Source organism: Bombina bombina, chromosome 5 (genome assembly GCF_027579735.1).
Source record: "Bombina bombina isolate aBomBom1 chromosome 5, aBomBom1.pri, whole genome shotgun sequence".
Classification (NCBI taxonomy): Eukaryota; Metazoa; Chordata; class Amphibia; order Anura; family Bombinatoridae; genus Bombina; species Bombina bombina.
The window spans coordinates 178,160,907-178,179,820 of NC_069503.1; the positions used below are offsets into that span (position 1 = coordinate 178,160,907).

The 18,914-nt window shown below is 36.2% G+C and overlaps 1 protein-coding gene across 3 annotated transcripts in view; it reads right to left on the reverse strand.

Annotated features, from left to right (window-relative positions):
* Positions 1-18,914, reverse strand: part of PRKAG2 (protein kinase AMP-activated non-catalytic subunit gamma 2) — an 889,218-nt gene that overhangs the window by 462,933 nt on the left and 407,371 nt on the right. Inside the window, exon 1 of one of the 3 annotated variants that reach the window (XM_053713801.1) lies at positions 3,913-4,434. The exons of the other annotated variants lie outside the window; for them this stretch is intronic. Within the exon in view, the coding sequence (XP_053569776.1) occupies positions 3,913-4,006 (94 nt within the window). The 5' untranslated portion in view covers positions 4,007-4,434. Of the gene's footprint in view, positions 1-3,912; positions 4,435-18,914 lie in introns of those variants that run through there. 3 annotated transcript variants of the gene reach the window in all.

Here is an 18,914-nt window from a genome sequence, read left to right on the forward strand (position 1 = left end):
ATAGAGCAGGCAATTTTATGCAACTTTCTAATTTACTTCTATAATCAATTTTTCTTCAGTCTCTCAGTATCTTTTGTTAAAAAGCAGGGACATAAGCTTAGAAGCCGGCCCATTTTTGGAGCACTATATGGCAGCAGTTTTGCAAGAATGTTATCCATTTGCAAGTGCACTAGAGGGCAGCACTATTTCCTGCCATATAGTTCTCCAGACACCCATCAAGGTATCTCTTCAACACAGAATATCATGGGAACTAAGCAAATCTGATAATAGAAGTAAATTGGAAACTTGTTTAAAATTGTATGCTCTGTCTGAAACATAAAATAAAAAAACCATTTATGGTGCTACATCTTAAAATACCCTTTTTAAAAATTGGTTTAGTAGAAGAAAATACTCACTTTATTTATCAAATGCTTTCTATATAGAATTTTTGATCATTGCCAACAAAGAAAGAATCAGATAATATCTGTGGATTTGAGGCAATGGGGTAGATTTATCATAGTGCGAGCGGACATGATACGATGTGTCTTATTTCCCACTTGCAGTGGGCTTTCCAACTACCGTTTCAATTCAGCTAAACTGAGAGCTTCTAAGTAAGTTTTGAAACAGTTTTATACTGGATTTTTTTTATCAGTATCTGTGCATCTTATTCTTTATACAGTATGTGAGTGGGTGAGGGTTGCTGCATCAATGAAGACAAGAAGAACTGGGGATGAGTGGAGTGAGTAAGTATTTAGGTCTAGAGATTCAGTATGTGAAGGGATCTACTGCTCACTGTGGTTATGGGAGAGATTAGACATACAGATCCCTTGGAATACATCACTAATAAGTCATATTATATGAGTGTAGGCAGCAGAAACAAGAAAGGGAAAGGGCATCCTCCTGCTCTGTATATCTATGCACAGCACCCAATTCAGTCACTATTTTGAGACTGAGGCATTTTTATGTGGCTTGTAAGCACAGCAAACATTTCTCTCCTGCTAAGGATACGCACATCTATGTACTCCTTTATACAGTGTATGCAAAACACTACAAGGTTCAGAGGCTCGGCACAAGCACACTAATGCAAATAGCTCAGTGTGAATAACGTACAGCACACACGCTGCCCACTGACTCACAGTAATTACATTCTGGAAGCCACATTCTTCAAGGAAAAATGTCAAATGTGTTCTCTTATACACAGATGACTGAGAGTTTTCTAGAACCCTCTTATATGTACAAAAGAGTATTACTCAGAAATCTATACATTTGACACAAAATGCACATTACACACCATAAAAAACACATAATTTATTCATATATACATTATAGCTGTGATCATAGTTGCGTCTCCTTATAGAACAGACAATAATATCCTTCTGTATTTCTAAGAACTGAAATTAAATTAAAACACATGATAGTCAAAATTAGTCATTCAAAAAGAGCATCCAATTTATTTCTATTATCATTTTTTTTCATTTTTTGTATCATCCTTTGTTGAAGATCATATCTAGGTAGGCTAAGTAGCAAGTAAGTATCTTGAACACTTTATGGCAGCATTGTTTGTAAAAACGTTTTACATTGTTTATAACACTGCTGTCATTTTAATGCGTCTGAGCATATCTAGGTATACACCTCAACAAAGGTTACCAAGAGAACAAAGTATATAACTGGAAGTAAATTGGAGCTCTACCTGAATCATTAAACTTTAATTGTGAATTTTATGTCTCTGTGAAATAATTACCAACCATGTTCATTAGCATACAATTGCATTTTATAGGACTGATTTTAAATGATCATTGGTTTATAATTAGTTTCTATTTTTAGGCTTTAGTTTTGATGACCCAGTACTAAGGTTACATAGTCTGTTTCCAATCACAGATACCTCTCCAATCTCTGAGGGTAAATCTTACACATCTTGGCAAATAGCTTCTATAAACAGTAATGAAAGGAGCAAGGAACTCAGAAATATTCCACTACACAGATAAGTGAGGAAGTAACAGGTTAAAATATTTTTGATGTTGAAGGTAAAACTGTTAAAATTGATTTTGAAACTAACATGAAATGCATATTTGTATACAACCTATTCCTATGGACAGAATGCTTATTGGCTGATAGCAACAAACCCCCAACAACACCCACAGCTCTTTTATATATAGTACAAGCAATATATGCCTGAGATATAAATATGAATAGATACACACACATCTATCTATCTATCTATCTATCTATCTATCTATCTATCTACACATCATCAAAAGAGACCATCAAAATGATGATTTAGCTATTGGAATTTCTCTAGCAGCCAAGTAATTAAAGAATTGCCACAATTCTAATAAAAAGTACCATACCAGAAACTAAGGAGCTAGATTATTGGATAGACAAGGTTCACATGTTGTGGTCCTGTCTGCATTTTATTACAAATCGTGAGGCTCGTTTGTTCCCCGTATTTAGCATTGCACAAACGTACGCTTGTCAATCACCCTGGTCGAATGAATCTGGGAGGATTTTCATTTGCCAATTCTAAGTTTGCGTAGAGGGTTTAGGAATAATTATCAGCTGCAGGTTTAAATGAGTGAATCTGTACCAGTACAGGGAATTCATGATATATAAACCCCAAAGTGTAACTGAGAGCTAAATAACTTCAGTAATGATAGTAATCAATTTGTCTACAAACACTTACTGAAATTTGACTTGCAAGCATACTTAAATATCCATCATTATATCATTACACCCTTTTATGCTGACAGATTGGTGGCAGTAATAGTATTCAGTGCTCTTCACAGAAAATGTTGCCAGCCAAGTGGCATTATGAAGTAGCCGGGTGGGGGCAGTGTAATATTTTCTAATATTATATAATTTTCTGCTATCAAAATCACAAATTAATTGCATAATTTAGCATAAATGTATATAATAATTTGCACAATAAAAATTGAACATTTTTAATATTAGCAAATTTTAGCTGGTCAGTAATATCAGCCGGGCGGTGCACCCGCTAAAAAGGTCCTGGTATTTATAAATGTCATCACGATATATAGATCTGTATGCTCTAACTAAAAAACACATTTGGAGTTACAAAGAGACATCTTATTGTCACTTTGCCTTACTGTGTGAGAGGACACCAGACATTCTTCTCTCATCATAAACAACAGTGTATTACAGAACAATATAACAGAAATTATTATTTCAGAGCAGACAGAACAGTTAAACTGCTTAAAGGGACATTGCACTCTAAAATGTTCTCCCCTTTAATGTGTTCCCAATGGTCCATTAAACTGCTGGAGTGTATTTAGTTGTTCATATACATTTCCTTTACATTTATTTGTTATTTGAAATGACTACTTTGCCTGCTGTATCCCCACTTATACTGAAAATATGAGTAACAAACATTTTCTCTGCAGAAAGGTTATATAAATAGTAGACAATATCACTGATTAATCGAGGGGGGAGATAGATTTTGTTTGGGAAATAGTGCATATTCAACCCCCCATCTAGAATTAGCATGTCTATACCGAACAAAGATAACATTAGCAGGTCTGCTTTACTGGCAGGCTCAGCCCATTGTTATGGGCATGTTCTAGGTGATGGGTTTAATAAAAAAAAAAACGATTTAAAATACAAAAATAAACACGAAGGAATAATTTTGCATACATTTAATACTTTACAATTGGTATAACAAGTAATTTGGAACACATTAAGGGGGAACACATTTTTTTAGCACAGTGTCTCTTTAAAGTAAATTTACAGGACAAACTTAAATCTGCTTTAAACTTATATGGGCCAAGGCAATAAAAAAATAAAACAAAAACAAATTGCACTAATTTAATACAGGCACTTGACATGTCAGCAATAGGATTTACAGATTATAGGATATTGCGTGCCACCCTTTACTGCTTGTATTAGGAACAAACCCCCTAGGAGTTGATAATTCCATACCTAAGAGTCCATGAGGCTCAGACTGACGTCTCTCGGTGCCTCTGCCCTGGTCCTTGCGTTTCTTGCTCCCTCTCAAGCTGCCAAAACGCTTCATGAGATGCAATAGGGGTAGCTCAATTCTAGCAGTGCTTTGTCATACCCATGTAAGGAAGAAAGGACATGAAACAGAGCAAAAAGGCCAGGTTAAGAGTATAAAAACTGCTGCAGATGGGAGAAATTCTCTGTTGCAGATCAATTGAGAAACACTGGGGCAGCCACTAATTCCTGACTTAAATAACTACACAAACTGCACGTACTGTAAAGGATCACAGTGACGCTGCATTGTGAGCTGGGCTGGAGTGTAGCAGTTGCAGCCTGAATTCTGAAGTGGTGAAGCAAGCTCCAGATACCACACAGGATCCTCTTGCTAGAAAAAGGTCAGTGACTTTTGATAAGGCTCCTTTTATAAAATTCCACATCGCCTAGGGTGGCACTTGCACTCTGGGAAGGGAACTGTCATGTGTATTTGAGCATAATGTCTCTTTAAAAAGACTGTAATAGGAAACCACCCATGTCCAGACAATTCTTGGCACCAATTGGTCAGAGCACATTCTTATTATGATGTGACATCACGCAGCTATTTTGACTCGTGCTCTGGGCCTTCGCTGTAGCAGGAGGGTAAATTCTGGCTAGGGAATAACGTCAAATGTCCTGGAATGACTAAAAGAGCCACACGTCTAAAAGCATGACAATTCTATATAGAACACTGCTCTCTCTACGAAAGTGAAGGACCTGGGGCTTTAGGGAGAATGTCAGTCATGGGATCATCAACATTTCACTTGCTGTACACTGAAGCATTTCCTATTCACTACATGCATACACTTCACTGACATACACACAAACATACACACACGTACAGACACAAACACATATATGCTCATACATACACACAAACGTACACACATACCCACACATGTACACACATATATACACACGTAAACACACACACATATATACACATACAGACACAAACACATATACACACGTACAGACACAAACACATATACACGCGTACAGACACAAACACATATACACACATATATGCTCATACATACACACGTACAGACACAAACATATATACACACATATATGCTCATACATACACACAAACATATACACACGTACAGACACAAACACATATATGCTCATACATACACACAAACGTACACACATACCCACACATGTACACACATATATACACACGTAAACACACACACATATATACACATACAGACACAAACACATATACACACGTACAGACACAAACACATATACACACATATATGCTCATACATACACACAAACATATACACACGTACAGACACAAACACATATATGCTCATACATATACACAAACGTACACACATACCCACACATGTACACACATATATACCCATACATAAACACACACACATATACACACATACAGACACAAACACATATACACAAATACATGCTCATACATACACACAAACATATACACACGTACAGACACAAACACATATACACACATATATGCTCATACATACACACACATACAGACACAAACACATATACACACATATATGCTCATACATACAAACACATATACACACATATATGCTCATACATACACACAAATGTACAGACATATACACATACTCACACATGTACACACATATATGCTCATACATACACACAAACATATACACACGTACAGACACAAACACATATATGCTCATACATACACACAAACGTACACACATACCCACACATGTACACACATATATACACACGTAAACACACACACATATACACACATACAGACACAAACACATATACACAAATACATGCTCATACATACACACAAACATATACACACGTACAGACACAAACACATATACACACATATATGCTCATACATACACACACATACAGACACAAACACATATACACACATATATGCTCATACATACACACACATACAGACACAAACACATATACACACATACATGCTCATACATACACACAAACATATACACACGTACAGACACACACACATATATGCTCATACATATACACAAACGTACACACATACCCACACATGTACACACATATATACCCATACATAAACACACACACATATACACACATACAAACACAAACACATATACACAAATACATGCTCATACATACACACAAACATATACACACGTACAGAAACAAACACATATACACACATATATGCTCATACATACACACACATACAGACACAAACACATATACACACATATATGCTCATACATACAAACACATATACACACATATATGCTCATACATACACACAAATGTACAGACATATACACATACTCACACATGTACACACATATATGCTCATGCATACACACAAACATATACACACGTACAGACACAAACACATATATGCTCATACATACACACAAACGTACACACATACCCACACATGTACACACATATATACCCATACATAAACACACACATATACACACATACAGACACAAACACATATACACAAATACATGCTCATACATACACACAAACATATACACACGTACAGACACAAACACATATACACACATATATGCTCATACATACACACACATACAGACACAAACACATATACACACATATATGCTCATACATACAACACATATACACACATATATGCTCATACATACACACAAATGTACAGACATATACACATACTCACACATGTACACACATATATGCTCATACATACACACAAACATATACACACGTACAGACAGAAACACATATATGCTCATACATACACACAAACGTACACACATACCCACACATGTACACACATATATACACACGTAAACACACACACATATACACACATACAGACACAAACACATATACACAAATACATGCTCATACATACACACAAACATATACACACGTACAGACACAAACACATATACACACATATATGCTCATACATACACACACATACAGACACAAACACATATACACACATATATGCTCATACATACACACACATACAGACACAAACACATATACACACATACATGCTCATACATACACACAAACATATACACATGTACAGACACAAACACATATATGCTCATACATACACACAAACGTACACACATACCCACACATGTACACACATATATACCCATACATAAACACACACACATATACACACATATAGACACAAACACATATACACAAATACATGCTCATACATACACACAAACATATACACACGAACAGACACAAACACATATACACACATATATGCTCATACATACACACACATACAGACACAAACACATATACACACATATATGCTCATACATACACACATACAGACACAAACACATATACACACATATATGCTCATACATACACACAAATGTACACACATATACACATACTCACACATGTACACACATATACACACACATAAACAAAAACACATATACATACATACAGACACAAACACATATACACACAAACGTACACACATACCCACACATGTACACACATATATACCCACACGTACACACACACATATACACACATACAGACACAAACACATATACACAAATACATGCTCATACATACACACAAACATATACACACGTACAGACACAAACACATATACACACATATATGCTCATACATACACACACATACAGACACAAACACATATACACACATATATGCTCATACATACACACACATACAGACACAAACACATATACACACATACATGCTCATACATACACACAAACATATACACACGTACAGACACACACACATATACACACATATATGCTCATGCATACACACAAACATATACACACGTACAGACACAAACACATATATGCTCATACATACACACAAACGTACACACATACCCACACATGTACACACATATATACCCATACATAAACACACACACATATACACACATACAGACACAAACACATATACACAAATACATGCTCATACATACACACAAACATATACACACGTACAGACACAAACACATATACACACATATATGCTCATACATACACACACATACAGACACAAACACATATACACACATATATGCTCATACATACAAACACATATACACACATATATGCTCATACATACACACAAATGTACAGACATATACACATACTCACACATGTACACACATATATGCTCATACATACACACAAACATATACACACGTACAGACACAAACACATATATGCTCATACATACACACAAACGTACACACATACCCACACATGTACACACATATATACACACGTAAACACACACACATATACACACATACAGACACAAACACATATACACAAATACATGCTCATACATACACACAAACATATACACACGTACAGACACAAACACATATACACACATATATGCTCATACATACACACACATACAGACACAAACACATATACACACATATATGCTCATACATACACACACATACAGACACAAACACATATACACACATACATGCTCATACATACACACAAACATATACACACGTACAGACACACACACATATACACACATATATGCTCATGCATACACACAAACATATACACACGTACAGACACAAACACATATATGCTCATACATACACACAAACGTACACACATACCCACACATGTACACACATATATACCCATACATAAACACACACACATATACACACATACAGACACAAACACATATACACAAATACATGCTCATACATACACACAAACATATACACACGTACAGACACAAACACATATACACACATATATGCTCATACATACACAAACACATATACACACATATATGCTCATACATACACACATACAGACACAAACACATATACACACATATATGCTCATACATACACACAAATGTACACACATATACACATACTCACACATGTACACACATATACACACACATAAACAAAAACACATATACATACATACAGACACAAACACATATACACACAAACGTACACACATACCCACACATATACACACATATATACCCACACGTACACACACACATATACACACATACAGACACAAACACATATACACAAATATATGCTCATACATACACACAAACATATACACACGTACAGACACAAACACATATACACACATATATGCTCATACATACACACACATACAGACACAAACACATATACACACATATATGCTCATACAAACACACACATACAGACACAAACACATATACACACACATATGCTCATACATACACACAAATGTACACACATATACAAACACATAAACAAAAACACATATACATACATACAGACACAAACACATATACACACAAACATACACACATAAACACAAACACATATACACACGTACAGACACAAACACATATATGCTCATACATACACACAAACATATACAAACGTACAGACACAAACACATATATGCTCATACATACACACACGTAAACACACACACATATACACACATATATCCTCATACATACACACAAACGTACACACACACATATACACACATATATGCTCATACATACACACAAACATATACACACGTACAGACACAAACACATATATGCTCATACATACACACAAACGTACACACATATACACTTACCCACACATGTACACACATATACACACACGTAAACAAACACACACATACACACATATAAGCTCATACATACACACAAACATATACACACGTACAGATACAAACACATATATGCTCATACATACACACAAATGTACACACATATACACTTACCCACACATGTACACACATATACACACACGTAAACAAACACACACATACACACATATATGCTCATACATACACACAAACATATACACATGTACAGACACAAACACATATATGCTCATACATACACACAAACGTACACATATACACACATACAGATACAAACACATATACACACATATATGCTCATACATACACACAAACATATACACACATACAGACACAAACACATATACACACATATATGCTCATTCATACACACAAACGTACACACATATACACATACCCACACATGTACACACACGTAAACACACACACATATACACACCTACAGACACAAACACATATATGCTCATACATACACACAAACATATACACACGTACAGACACAAACACATATATGCTCATACAAATATATACACATACACACACCGACCGTTACAATTGTAGTGCTAAATGTATTGTTTATATATATATATATATTTATACACATCTATATAAATATATTTTTAAACACAGCTGGTAAGGGTATAAATACTGGGGGTATGTGACTTTAAAAAACAGCACTGCTTGGATGTCTTAAGGGACTCCTTTCCACTCGCAACTTGAAGCTATTTTATAAAGGTGCCAGTTAGGCACCGACACGTCATGGGACTTTACTTTTAACGAAATGGAATAATAAAAGCTATGTTTTATTCAAAATCCAGAGAGTGCTGTCCTGAATATGAATGTTCTACATCCTGATTGATTCAGCACCCTGGTGGATGTTATTTATCCGATAGGTGTGCATATCCTCTCCTGGGACTTTATATATATATATATATATATATATATAAAAGACACACCGTTACAGTTGTAGTGCTAATTGTATTGTGTGTGTGTATATATATATATATATATATATATATATACGCACACATACATACCGTACATACACACACCAACCACACCCTAAAAAAAGAAAATATACACATTAGTAGAACAGTAAACAGTATTTTATTTAACCCCTTAATGACCGAGGACGTACGCCATACGTCCTCAGAAAAAAGGCAGTTAACGCCTGAGGACGTATGGCGTACGTCCTCGGTTTGGAAAGCTGCTGGAAGCGATCCTCATCGCTTCCAGCTGCTTTCCGGTTATTGCAGGATGCCTCAATATCGAGGCATCCTGCAATAACAATTTGTACCCCTCCGGTGCAGAGAGAGCAACTCTGTGGCCCTCTCTACACCGGACACCGATGGCCGCAATCGTTGGTGGGTGGGAGCTGCAGTGGGAGGCGGGTGGGCGGCCATCGATGGCTTCAGAGACACAGAGGGGGGCGGGATCGGGGGCGGGAGAGTCAGGGGCGCGCACAGACACGCTCGCGTGCACGGGGGATCGGCGGGCGGGCGTGTGCACGGAAGGGAGCGGGTGGGAACCGCTTACACTACAGATATTATCCTGTAATAAGTGGGAGGAAGAGGGGGAATAAATGCCCCCAAAAAGTAATCTAAGGCATCTGGGAGGGGGTGGGGGTAGGGGTTGGTCGTGGGGAAGCTACACTACAGAAAATTTTTAAAAAAATAAATAAAAAAGAGAAAAAAATATTGTTAACTGGATACTGGCAGACAGCTGCCAGTACCCAAGATGGCCCCCAATAAGGCAGGGGGGGGGGGTTAGAGAGCTGTTTGGGGGGGGGGGGTCAGGGTGGTTGGTGGCTAAGGGGGATCCTACAAAGTAGCATATGTAAATATGCTAAAGATGTATTTAAAAAAAAACAACTTTTATTTTAGTACTGGCAGACTTTCTGCCAGTACTTAAGATGGCGGGGACAATTGTGGGGTGGGGGAGGGAAGGGAGCTGTTTGGGAGATATCAGGGGGTCTGATGTGTCAGGTGGGAGGCAGATCTCTACACTAAAGCTAAAATTAACCCTGCAAGCTCCCTACAAACTACCTAATTAACCCCTTGACTGCTAGCCATAATACATGTGTGATGCGCAGCAGCACTTAGCGGCCTTCTAATTACCAAAAAGCAACGCCAAAGTCATATATGTCTGCTATTTCTGAACAAAGGGGATCCCAGAGAAGCATTTACAACTATTTGTGCCATAATTGCACATGCTGTTTGTAAATAATTTCAGTGAGAAACCTAAAATTGTGAAAAATTTTGTGTTTTTTTTTAATTTGATTGCATTTGGCGGTGAAATGGTGGCATGAAATATACCAAAATGGGCCTAGATCAATACTTGGGGTTGTCTACTACACTACACTGAAGCTAAAATTAACCCTAGAAGCTCCCTACATGCTCCCTAATTAACCCCTTCACTGCTGGGCATAATACACGTGTGGTGCGCAGTCGCATTTAGCAGCCTTCTAATTAGTAAAAAGCAAAACCAAAGCCATATATGTCTGCTATTTATGAATAAAGGGGATCCCAGAGAAGCATTTACAACCATGTATGCTATAATTGCATAAGTTTTTTGTAAATAATTTCAGTGAGAAACCTAAAGTTTGTGAAAAAAATTGTGAAAAAGTGAACAATTTTTTTTATTTGATCGCATTTGGCGGTGAAATGGTGGCATGAAATATACCAAAATGGGCCTAGATCAATACTTTGGGATGTCTTCTAAAAAAAAATATATACATGTCAATGGATATTCATGGATTCCTGAAAGATATCAGTGTTCTAATGTAACTAGCGCTAATTTTGAAAAAAAGTGGTTTGGAAATAGCAAAGTGCTACTTGTATTTATGGCCCTATAACTTGCAAAAAAAGCAAAGAACATGTAAACATTGGGTATTTCTAAACTCAGGACAAACTTTAGAAACTATTTAGCATGGTTTTTGTTTGGTGGTTGTAGATGTATAACAGATTTTGGGGGTCAAAGTTAGAAAAAGTGTGTTTTTTTTCAATTTTTTCCTCATATTTTATAAAAAAAATTATAGTAAATTATAAGATATGATGAAAATAATGGTATCTTTAGAAAGTCCATTTAATGGCGAGAAAAACGGTATATAATATGTGTGGGTACATTAAATGGGTAAGGGGAAAATTACAGCTAAACACAAACACCGCAGAAATGTAAAAATAGCCTTGGTCCCAAACGGACAGAAAATGGAAAAGTGCTGTGGTCATTAAGGGGTTAATGACTATGAACAAATCTACTGGTTTTTTTTTAACACTTTTGGTTTCAATTAAGCAGTTAGTCGTGCTTTTGACGCATATGTTATATGCTCACAGAAATACGATAGCTGTACTGTTTTTTTTCAAGACTTTCATTGAAACCATTATCTGCTTTGAAAAAAAGACTTGAGAGCAAAAGTGATCAATTAAACTATGGTAACAACCATTCATTCAATTAACAAAACATGAGTGTATACAAACAAAGTTAAAAACTTACAGTAATATTCCAATTGCAGCCAAAGGCATAAAATAAAATTAGCATATTTGAAATAGCATTACTGAATGTAACAGTCGTCAAAAATATCGAATGACATCGGACGCCGTTGATAACATACCGATTATAGGCCGCACCCGATTATAGGACACACCCCTAATTTAAAGATTTAAATTATACTCCGGACAATACGGTATATATATATATATATATATATATATATATATATATATATATATATATGTATATAAGATTGTAAGTTCCCACGGGAACAGGACCCTCAATTCCCCATGTATTTGTTTGATAAACTTTGTCTGGTGTCTTTTATATTGTATTGTACTGTACTTTTATCTTTGTACCCATGGATAGCGCTGCGGAATCTGTTGGCGCTTAATAAATAAAGAATAATATATATATATATATATACATACACATACACACACTTACATATATACAAAAGACCATTACAATTGTAGTGTTAAATGTATTGTTTATATATATATATAAACACTACACTATTAACCCCTAATCCGTCAGCCCCCCAATGCATAGTAAAACACTACACTATTAACCCCTCAATTGGATACTGTCCAGGTTTTGCCTCCCTAGTGATTTCGGGGGGGGGGTCTGGTTACAATTGAGGTGTTGTTGACACAGTTCTCTACTATCCAACTAAAGAGTATATCTGCATCTTATATGTCTGCTGTAGCAGTTGTATTCATTTAGATGTATTTGGCTGTGACAACTTAGATCCCTGTATGTATCTGCCCTGGCTTTACCTCGTTGGTGATTTCTAGGGGGTTCAGGTTGCAGATGGGGTGTAGTTGATCCTGTCCTATATTCAGTATCAAATTGTATTTTTATGCCATATTTAAATAACACTCTTATATGTTTGCGGCTATATAGTATTACTAGGTGACCGGTCTCCTTAGTATATTGTTTTTATGATATGTTACTGGTTTGTTTTGGTGTAGGTATTTTCACATTTTCCGTTCTGTGAGCATCGATTATTTATACATTGTATATACTTTTCTATATGAATTTATTTATATTTCATAATTAAAATCTTCAACTTTGCATAGAGTGCTGTAGCCCCAGTCTTTTTTTGGATAAATATTTATAATTTATATTTTCTTTTTCTTCTTGTTGATGATATATAAACTTTAATGGGTATGCACAATTAGCCTTACACAGACAAAAACCTATTAAAATAACAAGAATAATATATATATATATATATATATATATATATATATATATATGCTTTCAAACTTTTTTGCAAGCCTAAAAATCCTTTCCTTTCTTCTTTTTGAAAATACAGAGCCACATATTAGTATACAAAGTTAGAATGCAGTATAACTTTCCTTATTACTTGGCTCACATAAAACAGTACAGTTTAAGCAAGCTTTAATAGTCTTTTAAACTTACTGAACCTGTTTAATGCGGTGCGCATACAACCCCTTGGCTACACATTTTTTGTTGCAGCCCTGTCTGACAGTTAAGGGGTTAAGCTGTAATTTCTGTACACAGGAGCAGTGGCTCAGAAACAACAACTTTAAAATTGGGAACCGTTTAGAGCAACTGCTTATTTCCTTTTGCACTAATACAAGATGCCCACTGATCTAAAGCTCTCTACTCTTGTGAGATGATCTAGCAAGTCTCGTCATTACTGCAAGGTCCTTCAAAGAATTTTAGAAATCTCGCTAGGCAGGTTCTGAGTATGAAGAAAAGACAAATACATTAGATAATGCTAAAAAAGACCCAGTGCATTATGCTGAAGTCTGTATTAACTTTCAGCTTCAAGTAAATCATTTATATATTTTATATTATATTTTTTTTTTTAAAAGAAAAAGAAAAAAAAGAATCATCCCTGTGTAGGAACGCTATAACAATATCAGTTACCAAACCACTCTAAGGGGGATATTTATCAAGCCGTCAACTGCAAATACGCTGAAATTCCGCAGCGTAATTGTGGCGAGCTTGATTCGACCTAGTTATCAAAGCCTACAGGCTGGCAAAAGTTGAAATCTGCAACGTAACATACGATCCGCCGGTCTCAAACCGACACAGATCGATGCTTACGTCATTACAGATGTTCCGAAAACACATTCGGCAATATTTGATACTTTTTCAAAGTTATCAAATATTTCGTACCTGGTTTTCAATCCGCCACCCTGGAGGCCGCAGATGCCATAGGAATCAATGGGAGTCTGAAAGCAGCGAAAGCTTATGTTCGATGCTGCCAGATGTCCCATTGATCTCTATGGTAGAAAACCAGTAACGTTTACACCTAACACCCTAACATAAGCCCCGAGTCTAAACACCCCTAATCTGCTGCCCCGACATCGCCACCACCAACATAAAGTTATTAACCCCTATCCCGTCGCTTCCGGAACCCCCTGCAACTAAATAAATGTAATAACCCCTATCCCGCTGCTCCCGGACCCCGCCGAGACTAAATACAAGTATTAACCCCTATTCTGCCGCCACCTAAATAAACGTATTAACCCATAAACCTCTGGCCTCCCACATCACTACCATTAACTAAACCTATTAACCCCTAAACCGCCATAAACTAAATTAAGCTATTAACCCCTAAATCTAAAAAACCCCTAACTTTAAATTAAAATTACAACATCCCTATCTTATAATAAATTAAAACGTACCTTTAGAATTAAAATAAACTATATTAAACTATTAATTAACCTACCATAACTATTATATTAAATTAACTATATTACATATTAAAAAACCCTTACCCTACTCAAATTATTTAAATCTACTATTAAAAATTACTAAGTTACAAAAACAAACAGTAAATTACAAAAAAAACAACAACACAGTATCAAAAATGAAAAACGAATTTCACCTAATCTAATAGCCCTATCAAAATAAAAAAGCCCCCCAAAATAAAAAAAAACCCTAGCCTACAATAAACTACCAATGGCCCTTAAAAGGGCCTTTTGTGGGGCATTGCCCTAAAGAAATCAGCTCTTTTACATGTAAAAAAAAAATACAAACACCTCCAACAGTTAAACCCACCACCCACCCAACCAACCAACCAACCAACCCCCAAATAAAAAAACCTACCTAAAAAACCTAAGCTCCCCATTGCCCTGAAAAGGGCATTTGTATGGGCATTGCCCTTAAAAGGGCATTTAGCTCTTTTACTTACCCAGACCCTACTCTAAAAATAAAGCCCACCCAAAAAACCCTTAAATAAAGCTAACACTAACCCCCGACGATCCACTTACAATTTTTGAAGTTCCGCTTGAAGGATCCATCCATCCGGCGAAGTCTTCATCCATGCGGCCTCTTCTATCTTCATCCATTCGGCGCGGAGCGGGTCCATCCTGAAGACATCCGGCGCGAAGTTCCTCTACAATATGGTCGCCGCCGTAAACTGGAACTTGAATGCAAGTGACGTCATCCAAGATGGGGTCCCTTGCATTCCTATTGGCTGAAAGGTTCCAATCAGCCAATAGGATTAGAGCTGCTAAAATCCTATTGGCTGCTCCAATCAGCCAATAGGATAAGAGCTCAATCCTATTGGCTGATTGCAACAGCCAATAGGATGAGAGCTGCTCAAATCCTATTTGCTGACTGGAACACTCCTGAGTCCCTGAGTGTGTGGGATTGTGGGTGTGCCTGGTTGGTATGTGGGTGGGGCTAAGTGAGATTATGCAAATAGGGACATTTGACTGTCTCAGAGGAAGAGCAGGACAAAACTCAGAATTAGGGACTGTCCCTCTCAAATATGGAAAGTTGGGAGGTCTACAGCAGTATTTGCAATACTATAAACATTTCTGCCAAGACACATGCATGTTCCTAAGCCTACCTGGGTAATGATCTTCAAAGAAGAGAACAAAGAAAATACAATTATACTAGAAGTAAATTGGATTTTTTTTCTATTTGAATTATTAAAGTTTAAATTTGATGTGCATGTCTTTTTAAAGTTTTCATGATTCAGACAGAAGAAGGGGTGGGACCAGGAAACGCGTAGTTCAGAAACCTGTGAAGCAAGTCTGGCCAGGCAAGCGTTTGCTCATACATTGTTATTTTATTCACAGTAATTGAGCTGTATTTTTATTTGTATACATTTTAATATTTAATATTTTTAACTTTAGGAGTGAGCTGTCAGTTTTTTTTATACATATGACAGAGATATATTTAAAGGGACACGCAAGTCAAAATAAACTTTTATGATTCAGATAGAGCATGTAGTTTTAAGACACTTTCCACTTAAATTCCATTATCAAATTTGGCACAGTCTTTTTATATGCACACTTTCTGGGGAACAAGATCCTACTGAGCATGTGCACAAGCTCACAGGGTATACATATTCTAGTCTGTGATTGGCTGATGTCTGTTACATGATACAGGGGGACGGAAAATGGGAGAAAAATAAATTTGTCAGAAAAAAATCTACTGCTTATTTGAAATTCAGAGTAAGTGTTATTGCATTGTCTTTTTATTATGTACTTATTAATTATGTATTTCTACTGTATTGAGTAGTCCTTTAAAATTCAGACTAGTAGTAAGTAGCTATCTCAATATCCTGATAGCAGATTAAAAGGGACAAAGAAAATACTCTAATGTGTTAGAGCAATAGACTACTGGCACCTAGCCAATCACACCGTGAGCCAATGACAAGAGGCATATGTGTGTAGCCACCAATTACCAGCTAACAACCAGTAATTCATTGCTGCTTCTGCGCCTATTTAGGTACAATTTCATTTCACATTCATTTTAAATTGGACATCAAGAGAATGACGTAAATTTGTTATAAAAAAGTAAATTGAAAAATCTCTTAAAATAGCATGCTCTATCTGAATCTTGAACATTTAGTTCTGACTTTCATGTCCTTTAACATGTTTATTAAATGGGACTTTGTAATAAAAAATGTTTTTTATTTAAGTCTTTAGAGCATGTCATTTTTTTTTTTTTTTTTGCATTTTGTGTCCCTTTCTTACTATCAGCTACAAATGAGTTAAACATTTTCCTAGTATGCCTGTGTATGGGTTAAATTATATCTGTAGCTAGCAAGAGATTGGTTGAAATATATTACAAAATTGCCCGGAGCAATGACCTTAACACTCAGGAATTGGTGGTAAATGTTGTGACCGGTCATTGTGTTCTCAAAAACAATTAAACTAGGTACAGGTATCCCAAATCCATAATGGTCAAGTGGGTGATTCTGCATTGTGTGTTTAATGGATAGACATACAGACAGAGACAGGCTGACAGACAGAAAGACAGACAGATATAAGAAATCAGAAGCAGCAACACCACTTAGAAAACTTCAGTTTTATTGAGAGTGCGTCAAAATAAAAACAGCAACGTTTCGGACACAATAGTCATCTGTAACAATTTATGCATGATTAAGGACTATTGTGTCAGAAAACTACAGTTTTATTGAGAGTGCATCAAAATAAAAACAGCAACGTTTCGAAGTGGTGCTGCTGCTTCAGATTTCTTATATACTAAGGGGCTTTGGTGTGAGGCCCAGCAGTAAGAACACCACACTGGTGCTGAATTACTTTGGACAATTAACAGACAGATATAGACAGACAGATAAAGATAGACAGTCAGACATAAAGATAATATAGGAAGTACAGAGTACAAGATGTTTTATTAATTTTTGAATGCACTGTAGAGAAGCTAGGTAGTCTAACTATTATGCTACCTGACATGTGCAGGAATATGGTGTCAGGTTACTGATGCTGGACATGGACCCTC